Below are 15,273 nucleotides of genomic sequence, written 5' to 3' on the forward strand. Positions count from 1 at the left end.
CAAGCGGATCCAGATCAACAGTCACAAAGTGTCATGCAAGTTGATTGATCGGGAAAAGGCATTAGCCGTTGATCTGATGGAAGGAGATCAACGGTGGAGATCGAGCGGACTGGTTGGTGATCAGGGTAAGCGACAACCGTCGGATCGAGCGCCAGATTGACAGTCACGATTTAATTGCTAATCGCAGTTATGAAGGGTTGTCACCCCTGAAACCTCCTATTGCGACAATACATGCGGACCCGCAGCTCCATTGTAAACCGCCTATTGAAATATTGCATCCGCCATATCACAAGCCTTTTGTAAAGCCTTGCCACATTGAAAGCGCCGATTGCGATAATAACGTGGACCCGAATGCACCATTTAACATGACTAAATGTAATATTGCATCCACGCTGTATCACTAGTCTCTAAAGGATGTCAAACCGCTGATCGCAATAAGGTTGTGGACCCGACAGACTTATTAAAAGCAGTTTAATATAATATCGCATCCGGTAGGGGCAATCGACCATCGACTATGGTATGGGCACGACTTATAAAAGACCTTCGGAAGTCGTGATTACGATTAAAGGAATGCGATGTCCGTGAACAATTAATGTATATTGTATGAATATTAAAAAGGGCCTCTCTGATATTTTTTAATATGCAACACTATTGTAATTCGGCCTCTCTTCCGAATTAACGTGTCTTGTGAGTATTGGAACACTCAAATAGACAGAGGAAGCCATAGATCGGGAAGCCGAAGAATCAAGCGAGCGCAAAGGAAGCTAAAGCGACCGGAGGAGGGAAGCCAGAAGGTCGAGCGAGCGTTGAGGAAGCCGAAGCTCAAGCGAGCAAGGAGGAAGCCAAAGGTCAGCATATCAGGCTTATATAACAGAGAAAAAAAAGGTGGTTGGGGTTGGCGAACTGGAAGAAAGAAGGAAGCCGACGGTCCAACAGGATAGAAAGAGGCCGAAGGTCCAGCAGGACAGAAGGAAGACAAAGGTCCAGCCGGACAGGAGGCAATGGAAGGACGAGAAACTCTGTGATTGTGTTACCCTGTGAAAGACTCAAACCTGTGATGAATTAATCAGGTACATAATGCATTCTGAAGAACAATTCTGTGATATAATAAATAAAGTTTTATCTGACATCGTTTGAAGGGAGCAGTAGCTAGCACTGGCATTGAAGCATATGTGATTTTGTTTCTAGGAAGTAGGAGAACAGTGAAGTAGTCACGCCTGAAGCATTTACTGTGACTGGTAGAACAGAGGCTTGAAACAGAGAGTTGGTTCTTGTGCAGAGCTTAGTACAGCTAATAGTAGACTCACTAAAGCTGTGTGGAGACATTATCAGAGATTATGATGGCTATTTGATATCATCATGAGATAACTTTTGCAGACTCTGTGTGGACAGTATGAAGAGTTGTAAAGACTTCTTCATATGAAGACTAGTTGCCATTGATGTTGTAGCATGGAGACTACAGTGAAGCTGTAAACAGACAGAATTCAGTAAAGAAGAGTTTTGGGAGCAGAGAATCACTATCAAACATGCCTTGACAAGATTGGGTCGAAGCCCTTGGGGTTGGAGCCTTAGAATTGGAAGGATTGGCGTCCTTGGGGTTGGTGCCTCAAAAGTGGAAGGATTGGTGTCCTTGGAGTTGGTACTCCTATATCCAAGGTTGGTGCCTTGACAGCTTGAGGTTGGTGCCTCAGAACTGGATGGTTTGGTGTCCTGGGAGTCGGTGCTCCTAAGTCCAAGGTTGGTGCCTTAACAAAATAGAGTTGGTGCTCTGGAAGTTGGAGCCTCACAAAAGTCCAAGTTGGTGCTTGGCAACAGATTGGAACCATATATATATATATATATATATATATATTGTATCTATTTTATTACAAAGATTATATTAATAAAAGCATGTATTCTTGTTGTTCATCTTGTGTTCTAAATATAAATGTTTTAACTGGTAAAATAACAGTTGAAAAGAAATACTGATTCACCCCCCCCTTTCAGTATTTCCAAGAATTGGTATCAGAGCCAGTACTTTCATTCAAAGCCTAACAGCTTGAAGGTTGATCTTTAGAACACAAATGGCGAAGTCAAGGAAGAAAGTCTCCAATCCTCCTAAGGATGTGTCTCCCTCTACCACTAAAATAGAAGACAATAAATGTGAGGAGGCTCCATGGTTCAATGGGAACTTTAATATATGGGAAGAAAGAATGAGGAATTTCTTAAAGGCTCAAGGCATTGAAATCTGGAAATCAATAATTGTTGATAGCATAATGGATGGAGAATCCAAGGAGTACAATGAAAAAGAAATGAAGGCAATCTTGAATGGGCTACTTGATTCTATAAAGAACAATTTAAGAAAATGTTCGTCAGCAAAGGGTATATGGGACAAACTTCATGACCTTCACTCAAAAGGAGCATTGACCATGACCATCAGTCAAGAAGATGATGGAAATCAAGAAGGAAATCTAGAACCCATCACAGAAGCTGGGAATGAGAATGATGATATCAAGGCTAAAGAAGATCTAGAAGATGAAGAGAATGAAAAAGATTTTGTAGAAGATCTCCTCGCTCAACTTACAGCTGCCATGGAAGAGATTATCAATTTGAAAAAGGAAAACAAGGAACTTAAGAAGAAAGCACTAGCTGGTGACCAAGACCAAACAAGGAAGAAAGTTGACCTTGTCTAGCTTCAAATACAGGAAAGGGATGAAGAGCTTGTCAAGCTTAAGAAGGAATTTCATCAAAACAAAAGAAAGCATCCTGAAGAAGTCATATCCATGACAGATCAATTGGATAAAGCAAAGAAACTGGAAGATACCTTGTCAAGTCAACTTGAACAAAGGCACAAGAGCTTGAACAAACGTGAAGAAGGGATTGGTCCGTACAAGGTAGAGGTCTCCTCTCTCAAATCTCAACTACAAAAAGCAAGAAACTTAGCACAAGGAGCTAAGAAGACAATGGAAGCATTGGCAATCATAGAAGAACAGGTTGATGAAGCAGAAAAGGAGAGAAACACCATGATATGTCAACTAAAAGCAAAGGATGAAGAAATTTTCAAATTAAAATCTAACATCAAACTTCTCAAGGCCGAAACATGTAAAGCTACAAGGATCAAGGAAGAAATGGAGAGCAGTCTAGCAAAGGAAAATGAAGAAATCTTCAAAATGAAGTCAGATATCATCTCCCTTAAAATAGAAGCAAATGAAGCTGCTCATATCAAGGAAGAAACTGAGAAACAACTTGCTAAGAAGAATAATGAGTGTGAAAGATTGGAAGAAGAGATTGTCTTCCTCAGGAAAAAGGTTGAAGGGATGAACAAAACCTTGAAGAGCTCTCAAGCCTTGGATGACATGCTCAGCCATCAAAGATGTCCATTTGATAAATCAGGTCTCGGGTATGCAGGTGAATCCTCAAACAAGAATGATAATGCTTCAAACAAAAGGGATGTGAAGAAGCCAAAAAGAAATGGTGATGCTCCCAGTTCCAGCAAAGGCAAGGAGAAAAATCAAGGCAACAATGGAAGAAATCCTGCTCCAAGAAGAAATGTAGATAATGTCAAGGATGCTAGAAGTAATGGTTATCATCAAAGGATCTCAAGATAGAAAGACTTCAGAAGTACATCAAGGAAATATCCATCTCCCAGGTACCAAAGTTTATTTCTTGGTTATTGTTATTCTTGTACAAACTTTGGTCACATGGCAAAAGATTGTAAAGCATATCATAAAGATAGATGTTATGGTCCCCAACCATATCATAAAGATAGATATTATGGTCCCCAAAAATCTCCAAGGAACAATTTTGCAGGAAGAAATCATGAATTCTTATTCATGAACAATGTAGAATGCTTCAAGTGTCATAACATTGGTCATATGGCACGTGATTGTAACTTAACTTGGGCTCTTACACAAGCTAGAACCATGCAAAATAAGAAAGTTACACAAGTATGGAGAAGGAGGCAAATACAATCCGAAAGTCCCTTCAACTCTCCAGCCAACAACACATGTTGTTGACCTGATCTTTGATAATCTAAGCATTTGATAGGAAGATTCTACCAAAAGAGATGATGCATACAGTTAGGGGGAGCCTGTGATTCTTGATCATTATTGCAGAAGCTATTAGTGAAAGGGTCCTTATGAAATCCTTGTTGAGCTATATTAACAATCATTCATTGATAAAGATCATTTCTCAAGAGCACTCCATTGAAGAACTTGATCTCTTAACTATTCTTTGGACTGGTGTTGAAGATGTTTTCCACTTGATCACTAAGTAGAAATTGGAACAACAGAGAATGTCATCTAATACTAGAGAAATAGGGCAAATAACCATGTTGCTGTTATTACAGAAGTTTATGTCTCGACTCAGGGATTGAATGTGAGAACAGGTAAATTATGGACACAAATAAAGGCAACCTTCAAACAAACAAATACATCTGGGAATGAAGTATGAAGCAAGAGCAGTTGGCAACATCTAACAAAACTAAAGCATTGTTGAAGCCATGATAAAGTAGTTCTGAGACATGAAGAGGGTATAATGTGATAGTTGCAGCAATCCTTCTATCTTGAGTAAAAAGAAGAGCACTATGACAAGGGGAGTAACAGACCCATGAAGATCTACTATTCATGAAGAAGAGTAGCAGTTTGACAGGGAGAGTCCTTGTGCACTCCTTTGCCATTAATGTCAAAGGGGGAGAGAAGGAGAATATTGCCATCAATAACAAAGGGGGAGATTGTTAATCTAGGTTGTCATTGATGTCAATATGGCAATATTCTGGACAGTAAACAATGATGTGAAGCCAAGTAGAGCAGATCCATGAAGCAACAGGAGTATGTCAATATGGAAATATTCTAGGATACTAAATGATGATATGAAGCCAAGGAGAAGCAGAGCAAATCCGTGAAGAAACAGGAACAAGAAGCCAAGGAGCAAAGCCATGAGGAGAAGCCAGAGGAAATCCAAGCCAGCCAAGCCATGAGTATTGCAGAGTATCAGAGGAGTTAACAGAGGAGTCATACCATACCAGAGAAGAGCGGAAAGTCAAGGGAGCTGAGATGATTAGGTTTTGAGTGAGAAGCGGGAGGTTGAGTGTTAGAGGGGGTTTGAGACAGAGATCAATTTATTGTTGAAATTGACCCGAGAGGGCAAGATTCGTGCCTGGTGTGGACTCTTGTTACTCTGTGTATCCGCGTTCAACAGTTAACCGGGTATTTCTTTGTATTCCCACTAAATGGATCGATGGCGATCCAATATTAAGTGAATGAATCGATATATGAATGTCGTGTGTTAAACGGAGTGTGGCAGAAACCGTGGTTTTAACACAGAGTTCATCAAAAGCAAGCGAGACTAAGTTAAGGAGGAAACAAACGGAGAGTGCACAGGATTCGTTGGATCTCATAGATCAACGGTCATCGCATGGTGGAAGAGCGCAGAAGATAATCAGCAAAGAGGTGGTTTCTCAAAACCATAAGTGGTATTTAATCAATGAATGAATTGAATTGATTACATGAGCAGAATGTAGCTCAATAAGTAATACAGAGATATTTACAGTAATAGAAACATCAAGTTTCTATTAGAAAATAGAAACAACCAGTTTCATCTAAGAAACTGCTAAAATGATAAAAATAGCAACAGCTAATAAGAATGAGCATTAAACACTCAATAGTATTATTCTAATACCCTCCCTTAATGCTCAATCTATTTACAACGCCAATAGACCCTCTGAATTTTACAAATTTATCAGGACCAAGAGGCTTGGTGAAGATGTCTACGGGCTGCTCCGTTGTGGGAACATATCGCAACTGAACAAATCCGTTTTCAACAAGCCGGCGAATGTAGTGGCAATGGGTTTCCACATGCTTTGTTCGTTCATGAAAGACTGGATTCTTGGCAAGCTTGAGCACTCCCTGATTATCACAAAACAAGGGAGTAGGACCTGTCTGGGAAACATGCATATCCGCAAGCATACGTCGAAGCCAAACTGCCTCACAAGATGCCTTAACTGCTCCGCGATACTCTGCTTCTGTTGAGGAGAGAGCCACTGCCTGCTGCTTCTTACTAGTCCAGGTGACAGTAGACTAAACACATACCCAACTGTAGATTTTCGGTCATCAACCGAACCGGCCCAGTCAGAATCTGTGTAACCACTGAGTATAGGATCGGAACTTCGAGTGTATAGGAGTCCATAATCAGGAGTGCCACGCACATATCGTAGCACACGCTTTGCTGCTATCCAATGATCAGCCTTAAGAGCTGACATGAAGCAGGAAATGTAGCTCACTGCAAAACTGATGTCAGGTCTAGTGGCAGTAAGGTAGATGAGGTTGCCTACTAATTGCCTGAATAAAGTTTCATCCACAAGGGGGGAGGATGACTGAGCTGAAAGTTTGAGTCTTGGTTCCATAGGAGTCGTGGCCGGTTTGCAATCCTGCATTTTGAACCTGTCCAGAAGATTTTTTGCATACTTGGACTGAGAGAGAAAGATGTTGTTCTCAGTCTGCCAAACTTCAACCCCCAGACAGTAATGAAGAAGTCCCAAGTCTGTCATATCAAAGGTGCTGCATAAGTCTTGTTTGATCCCATGGATCAAATGTGCAGAGCTGCCAGTAATGATAAGGTCATCCACATAGACAACTACAAACAAAATATCATCGCCAGTATGCTTGATATACAGGTTTGCATCAGATGGGCTCCGCTGAAAGCCATGATCTGTCAGATACTGATCAATTTTCATGTACCAAGCCCGAGGAGCTTGTTTCAATCCATAGAGTGCTTTAACTAATCTACACACTTTCTGTTCTTGACCGGCAATTTTGAATCCTGGAGGTTGTGTCATGTAGACTTCTTCCTGTAAGTCACCATTTAGGAAAGCACTCTTTACATCCATCTGATGAACTTTCCAATTGAATTGCGCTGCTAGGGCAAGGACAAGCCGTATGGTACTCATTTTGGCTGTAGGGGCAAAGGTCTCTTCATAGTCTATGCCTTCCTTCTGTGAGAACCCTCGAGCAACAAGACGAGCTTTATACTTGTCTAGGGTTCCGTCAGCTTTGTATTTCACTTTATACACCCATTTGCAACTGATAGGATTTTTCCCTGTAGGAAGATCAGAAAGGGTCCACGTTTGATTCTTCTGAAGACTCTGGAATTCAGCTTCCATAGCCTGTTCCCACTCAGATGTTCCATTAGCCTCTGAATAGGTTTGAGGCTCAAAAATACTGTGTAGGTTAGCCATAAGAGCAAAATTTATTGTAGACTGTTGTTTGCTCTTATGTCTAGAAGTTATACCTTCAAGGAGCTCATTATCCCGAAGATCACCAATGGTTTTAGCCCACCATTTAGGCCGAAGAGTAGAGGAACCAATATCAGGAGGAGGTGGAGAAGGCTCAAGAACAATAGAAGCAGCAAGAGGAGGGTTATTTTCCGGAGGAAGCTCAGATAGTGTATTATCAAATACTGATGTTTCATCATCCCTCCCATCAGGTGGACCTACCGGAAGAAGAACACTGTGAGGCTGATCCTCAGAACACTGCTCAGAAGGAGAAGACTGAAAGAATCCTCTGTCTTCATCAAATACTACATCCCTACTGAAGCTAAGACGACCAGTGGCTATATCTATCAGCCTAAGGGCTTGTGATGATCACTGTACCCTGTCATCATGAGTTTCTGGCTTTTGGAATCCAACTTAGAGCGCTTAGCAGCTGGAATCCAAACATATGCAACTGAGCCAAATATTTTGAGGTGACTGATCTTAGGCTTACGGCCAGACCAAACCTCTTCGGGAGTTTTCCCTTTAACAGCTTGAGTAGGTGATCGGTTAAGAAGATAGACAGCAGTGAATACTGCTTCAACCAGAATTTGTTCGCAACACTCCTGTGTTGTAACATGGAACGAGCCATTTCAACAACCGTACGATTGCGGCATTCGACAACACTGTTCTGCTGAGGAGTGTAGGGTGTAGTTAACTGGCATTTGATGCCATGAGTATTACAGAAGTTGGAAAAAGCAGAAGAACAAAATTCCCCCCCGTTATCTGTCCTAAGAGTCATGATATTACAACCAGACTCTTTTTGAACTAAGGTTTTAAACTTCTGAAAGGTACTAAATGCATCAGATTTATATTTGAGAAAATACACCCACATCTTTCTACTGAAATCATCTACAATAAGCAAAAAATATTTGCAACCAGTAATAGAAGATGTATTCATAGGACCACAAATATCAGCATGAATTAACTAGAGTACCTTAGATGTGCGCCAAGATTCTCCATCCTTGAATGAAGACCGATGTTGCTTGCCAGCTTGACAGGCGCCACATACTCCCAACTGCTGAGTCTGAATATCAGGTAACCCTGACACAAGTCCCTCCTGAGAAAGCTGAGAGAGATACTGCATGTTGAGATGTCCATATCGCTGATGCCACAGAGTGCTGATGGGAGAAACACGAGCTGCTACAGCCACTTCTGGAGAATCACCAGTGTCAAGAAGCCTGTATAGACCATGATCCTCTAGGCCAACAACAACCGTAAGACTAGTCTCCCTGTCGATAATAGAGCACTTGTGCGCACTGAACACTACATCAAGCTGAGGAGAGTTCCTCATAATCTGACTGACAGACAACTGATTAATTTCCATACCAGGAACATAGTACACATTCAGGAAGATGAGTGTGCGCCCACCAGACTGGATCTGAACTGTACCTCTGCCAACCACTGTGTACTTTTCACCTCCGCCAAATACCACAGAATCACTGAAAGGTGAGAAGTCAATAAACCAGTCACGCCTGTGAGAGAAATGGCGTGATGCACCAGAGTCAATGTACCAGGCAGAAGATGGTACATGATCTGAAGACCTTTTAGCCATAAAGGCGTAAAAGGCAGATTCTGTCTGCTCGGAGTGTTCTGCAACATTTGTTGTCTGATGGGACCCTCCCTGTTTCTTCTGTTCAGAAGCAATCCTCTGTCGGCAATCTTTCTTCATGTGGCCGAACTTGTGACAGTAATTACACTGCACACTTTTCTTCTTAGCCGGATCAAAAGGCTTAGAAGAACCTTTCTGCTGAAAGGATTGAGAGGACTGATATTTGGCAGCAAAAGCATTTTCCGAGGACACTGATGAAGCACTACTACCAAACTGTTGTTTCCAACGATCCTGCTGTAGGAGTTTGGTGCATAACTCTGGAAACTTCAAATCAACATTTGTGGTGGTAATGTTGAGTGTTTCTATGAAGTGTTCATAAGATTTCGGTAGACTTTTCAGAGTGATGACTACCATATCTTCTTCCTCCATAGTCCGACCAATGGCTTCGAGCTGATCTCGAATGTCTTTAATCCTGTTAAGATGTTCCTGTAAAGACATATGTTCGTCCATCATGATGGAGAACAGCTGATTCTTGAGAAAGAAAGCTCTGCTCTTGTTGGATGTCTCGTGCAATTCCTTCAAATGTTGCCAGATGTCGGCAGCTGTCTTGCCTGAAGGAATCTGTGGTAACTAATCATCAGTCACAGAGAGTTTGAGAAGCATAACAGCCTCTCGATTTCGATCATCAAACTTATCTTGATCAGTACCAGCTGTACCAGGTCTGAGCTCTTTGCCCAAAACAAGCAGGTCAAGACGCCTATATTCAAAAATGGTCAACATTCTCTGTTTCCAGATGTTATAATTGGTGCCATTAAAGCGTTGACCGCCTTCCAACATCAGATTTGTTAGTGAGGCCATCTGCACGTTTCCCAAGACACAGAAAACAACAAGGGAGTCTAGCACGGATTTTAATGCAGATGTCCACTGACCCAGACAAAATCTGACAGGTGCTAGAAACAAATTTTAAATCTACTGACTCGAAAATCGAGGCACGAAAAACGATGCACCCAATAAATTCTGATTGCTACCCAGTTGAGATATCACAAAACCCACAACAAATCTAGAATCGGAAAATAATTTCAAGAAAAGAATACCTTGGTAAAAAACTCACAAGCTGCCCATGGAACAAAATTCTTGCTTAAACACCGGAACACGTTCAATGCTGCTTTAATACCGGGACCAGAAAAATGCCAAATCGACCGCTGACTGTTACGTAAAAAAAATCTCGAAACTAGTATGCTGACTGTTACGCTGACTGTTACGCTGATTCTGAAACTAGTAACCCGAGTTCAAATCTCGGTGCAACCTGAGCTAACTGTTACGGACAGTGTCGGGCGTCTCCAGGGATCAATTGGAGAACAAAATCGAGTGGCGTTCTGGCGTTTCAAATATCTGCGTAAAGGTAGAAGTATTGAACGTGCCTCCATGTTGACTGGTTCCAGCTATTCGAAATATGGTGATTCGCCGAGAGTGAGCGGCCACGGAGGACAGGTGACTCGGGATCGAGGATATGAGAAGGGATATGAATACCCGTCCGAGTCGCAGCTACCTCGAATCCTCTCCGTGCTCTCCTATACCCTCCAGCGTCTGATCACACGGAATGACCAATTCGTTTTTCCCGCTACTGAAACGAAGAATTTTAGATGATAATGGCGGACTGAGGGTTCTGTGCGCGTGGAAATTGTAGCTCTCCGCCTCTTGTACAGTGTTTCCCCGCAGGCGTTTCGCCTTTGAAGCTGACTAAATTCAAAACGCGTTCAGCTAAGTATTGTCGTCCTTTTCTTGATTTTCGCTGGACGACTATCACTTTCGATGCAACGATCACTCTCGATGCAACTCAAGCAGCAGATATCAAAGATAATGTAGCAGGTGAAAGTCATTCAGTGCCGGAGCAAAACCGTCATGTGGAGGGTAATGTTACTGAAAAGCATTTGCCTATACATGCGAATCCTGAGACTGGATTCTGGAAATGCGTGGGCTGTCACGTTGCTCTGTGTTTTCCGCCTATACAGTAAATAATGAAACTCCCAGGTTCGATCCCCACGACTTATCCTTTAGGTACTGGAGATAGGAGCGGAAAAATCCTTCGATTACTGCGCTAATCAGAAAAAACTCTTGTAGCCTAGAAATTATGACACCCAGAAAAAATTCCAGTTTCCTAGAGAGCTATTTCGAAATGAAGCAAAATTTTTCAGATAATGAAAAATTATTTCGAAAAATACCTAAGCTCTGATACCATAATCAATGAATAGATTGAATTGATTACATGAGCAGAATGTAGCTCAATAAGTAATACAGAGATATTTACAGTAATAGAAACATCAAGTTTCTATTTTCAGTTTCATCTAAGAAACTGTTAAAATGATAAAAATAACAACAGCTAATAAGAATGAGCATTAAACACTAAATAGTATTATTCTAATAGTATTTCAGGTGGACAAAAAGCTGTAAGCTGTATTGAAGGGTAGTCACCTGATTCCATTAACCGTTCGACTCGTAGCAACCGAGGAGAGAGAAAAACCGCTTTATTGGACGGGTATTGTTCGTGCTTGTGTCTCACCCAAAATCGCTTTGGATCGTCAGATCAAGCAGATCCAGATCAACAATCACAAAGTGTCGTGCAGCTTGATTAATCAAGAAAAGGCATCAGTCGTTGATCTGATGGAAGGAGATCAACAGTGGAGATCGAGAGGACTAGTTGGTGATCAGGCTAAGCGACAACCGTCGAATCAAGCGCCATATCGATGATTGCGATTTAATTGTTAATCGCAGTTATGAAGGGCTGTCACCCCCGAAACCTCCAATTGCGATAATACATGCGGACCCGTGGCTCCATTGTAAACTGCCTATTGAAATATCGCATCCGCCATATCACAAGCCTCTTGTAAAGCCTTGCCACATTGAAAGCGCCGATTGCGATAATAACGTGGACCTGAATGCACCATTTAACATGACTAAATGTAATATCGCATCCGCGCTGTATCGCTAGTCTCTAAGGGATGTCAAACCGCCGATTGCGATAAGGTTGTGGACCTGACAAACTTATTAAAAGCAGTTTAATATAATATCGCATCCGGTAGGGGCAATCAGCCATCGGCTATGGTATGGGCATGACTTATAAAAGACCTCCGGAAGCCGCAATTGCGATTAAAGGAATGCGATGTCCGTGAACAATTAATGTATATTGTATGAATATTAAAAAGGGCCTCTCTAATATTTTTTAATATGCAACACTATTGTAATTCGGCCTCTCTTCTGAATTAACGTGTCCTGTGAGTATTGGAACACTCGAATAGACAGAGGAAGCCATAGATCGGGAAGCCGAAGAATCAAGCGAGCGCAGAGGAAGCTAAAGCGACCGGAGGAGGGAAGCCAGAAGTTCGATCGAGCGTTGAGGAAGCCGAAGCTCAAGTGAGCAAGGAGGAAGCCGAAGCTCAAGTGAGCAAGGAGGAAGCCAAAGGTCAGCATATCAGGCTTATTTAACAGAGAAAAAAAAAGGTGGTTGGAGTTGGCGAACTGGAAGAAAGAAGGAAGCCGACAGTCCAACAGGATAGAAAGAGGTCGAAGGTCCAGCAAGACAGAAGGAAGACGAAGGTCCAACCGGACAGGAGGCAGTCGAAGGACGAGAAACTTTGTTGATTGTGTTACCCTGTGAAAGATTCAGACCTATGATGAATTAATCAGGTACATAATGCATTCTGAAGAACAATTATGTGATATAATAAATAAAGTTTTATCTGACATCGTTTGAAGGGAGCAGTAACCAACACTAGCATTGAAGCATATGTGATTTTGTTTCTAGGAAGTAAGAGAACAGTGAGAAGCAGTCATGCCTAAAGCATTTACTGTGACTGGTAGAATAGAGACTTGAAACAGAGAGTTGGTTCTTGTGCAGAGCTTAGTACAGCTAATAGTAGACTCACTAAAGTTGTGTGGAGACATTATTAGAGATTATGATGGTTATTTGATATCATCATGAGATAACTTTTGCAGACTCTGTGTGGACAGTATGAAGAGTTGTAAAGACTTCTTCATATGAAGACTGGTTGCCATTGATGTTGTAGCATGGAGACTACAGTGAAGCTGTAAACAGACAGAATTTAGTAAAGAAGAGTTTTGGGAGCAAAGAATCACTATCAAACATGCCTTGACAAGATTGGGTCGGAGCCCTTGGGGTTGGAGCCTTAGAATTGGAAGGATTGGTGTCCTTGGGGTTGGTGCCTCAGAAGTGGAAGGATTGGTGTCCTTGGATTTGGTACTCCTATATCCAAGGTTGGTGCCTTAACAGCAGAGGGTTGGAGCCCTTGAGGTTGGTGCCTCAGAACTGGAAGGTTTGGTGCCCTGGGAGTCAATGCTCCTAAGTCCAAGGTTGGTGCCTTGACAAAACAGAGTTGGTGCTCTGGAGGTTGGAGCCTCACAAAAGTCCAAGTTGGTGCTTAGCAACAGATTGGAACCATATATATATATATATATATATTGTATCTATTTTATTGCAAAGATTATATTAATAAAAGCATTTATTCTTGTTGTTCATCTTGTGTTCTGAAAATAAATGTTTTAACTGGTAAAATAACAGTTGAAAAGAAATATTGATTCACCCCCCAGTATTTCCAACACTTCTCGCCTCTGCGCAGTCACTGTTGGCCTCTGCGTGGCTCCCTCTAGCACTGCATCTGCCTCTGTGTTGGTCTTCTAGCACTATCTCTGCCTCATACTCACTGCCTCTCACTGCAACTCTGATCACTGATTCGACTTCTCTTAGCAAACCCCGCTCTAGAAAATCGAATGACTGATCACTCTGGTGTGTTCTCCAACTGACCCTCAAACCTCTTCTTATACTTTTTCTGTTGAGTCTTCAACAGCCGAGATAACATCTCTAATCAATGGCTATGATTAGATTTTGCTTGATCCATGTCATTTAGAACCTTCTAACCTAGTTTTATATTAATACTCATTAATATTTTTATTTTCCTAAATTTAGACTTAGGAACCCATCAAAAATATTAATTATTTTAATATCTCCTTCACCGGGTCGAATTTCCCTAAACTATTTCTGGGTCTTGGAGATCTCATGTGCTTTAGCCTCTCCACCAATTTTCATGGCTAGAGCACATCCGACGCTACCCCAAATCAACAAAGCTGAAGTTATTCAAAAGCAAAAGGATCTTGATGCGGCTCTAACTGAAATAAGCAAGCTCAAGCTTTGGTAGAAAGAGCAGTTGCAGGATATTGAAAAAAAGTATTGTATCATTAATGAAAAGGAACAAGAAGTGGCTCGGTTAAGCATTAAGCTACAAGAAGCAGAAAGAAGAGAAGGTATTTTGATAAGTCATCTCAAGGAAAGATCCGTGAACTTAAGCAAGCTTCAAGCTGATTTCAGTCAACAGGAAAGAAAACTTGAGGAAAAGATCATCTCCCTGAAGACCCAACTTGAAAAACCAAAAAGAACCGAAGAAGTAATAAAGATTCAAGTGTTGAAGAAGGAAGAAGATGTCATCACCCGTAGCCAGAGATCCTCATATGTCAAAACAGGTGAAGCTGCATGCATTGAAGGCACAATTTCGAAGCCCCCAAAGAGCAAGATTGAAGAAAAGACTGTCATCATCATTCAAAGGTCAAATCAAAGTGGAAGCCAGAAGGGGATTGAAGATGCTGAAAAACAACAAAGCGCTAAACCCCTTCCAAGGAAGAACGTCTTCAAAAGATCCACATCCTCGAGGCAAGCCATCTCATCCAGGTACACTCAGAAAAGTGCAGGATAACTAATGGACATGTTTAATGAAAACAAATATAACAAAATCCTAATTCATAAGTTACACTTACAACTTACATACCTTTTCAAATAAGTTGCATAAAAAGAGAAATGACAATCCACCAAACACCAGACAACTGACTACTGATTTGGTATAATTTAATTTTTTTCCCTGCTCACCGTGCTGCTAAAAAAAATACTTCATAAAAATGTTTCTTAGAAATAAATATCCAAGCAAAAATAGGCACCCACCTGTTCGGAAGCCATTTGGTGATAAATCCTCTGCAGCACAAAGAAAATTGCCCGCAGCACCATTCACAAGAATATCAAGTCTTCCAAACTGCTTTACTGTTACTTCAACAACACGAGCAGCATCCTCTATCTTGCGAACATCTCCTTCAATTCCAATGGCCTTCACCAAGAAGCATAGTAAGTGCTAGGAATCTATGAAACTATATTTTTGTGCATGTCAGATCTATAATTGTCATTATAATGTGATATGTATATATTTGACATTTAGCTACCATGTTCTATATGATTTTGCTTTTTTAGTTCAAACACTGAATTTTAAAATTTATACTTTCAATTGCAACAAAAATTTCAGAATAAAAGTAGAACTTACACAATTTTATATAGAAATTGTAAACTACTTCCCAACAGCTTACAAACAAAATAGTGCAAATT

The 15,273-nt window shown here is 41.2% G+C and overlaps 1 protein-coding gene across 1 annotated transcript in view; it reads right to left on the reverse strand.

Moving 5' to 3' along the window:
• The window catches only part of SDRB (short-chain dehydrogenase-reductase B), a 254,582-nt gene that overhangs the window by 169,118 nt on the left and 70,191 nt on the right, over positions 1 to 15,273 (reverse strand). The window contains exon 2 of the mRNA XM_089379830.1: positions 14,842 to 15,001. Coding sequence (XP_089235956.1) covers positions 14,842 to 15,001 — 160 coding nt within the window. The remainder of the gene's footprint in view (positions 1 to 14,841; positions 15,002 to 15,273) is intronic.

The sequence above is a fragment of the Pinus tabuliformis genome, chromosome J (assembly GCF_031772625.1).
Source record: "Pinus tabuliformis cultivar Carrire ecotype Pingquan chromosome J, CPIR1, whole genome shotgun sequence".
NCBI classification, from domain to species: domain Eukaryota; kingdom Viridiplantae; phylum Streptophyta; class Pinopsida; order Pinales; family Pinaceae; genus Pinus; species Pinus tabuliformis.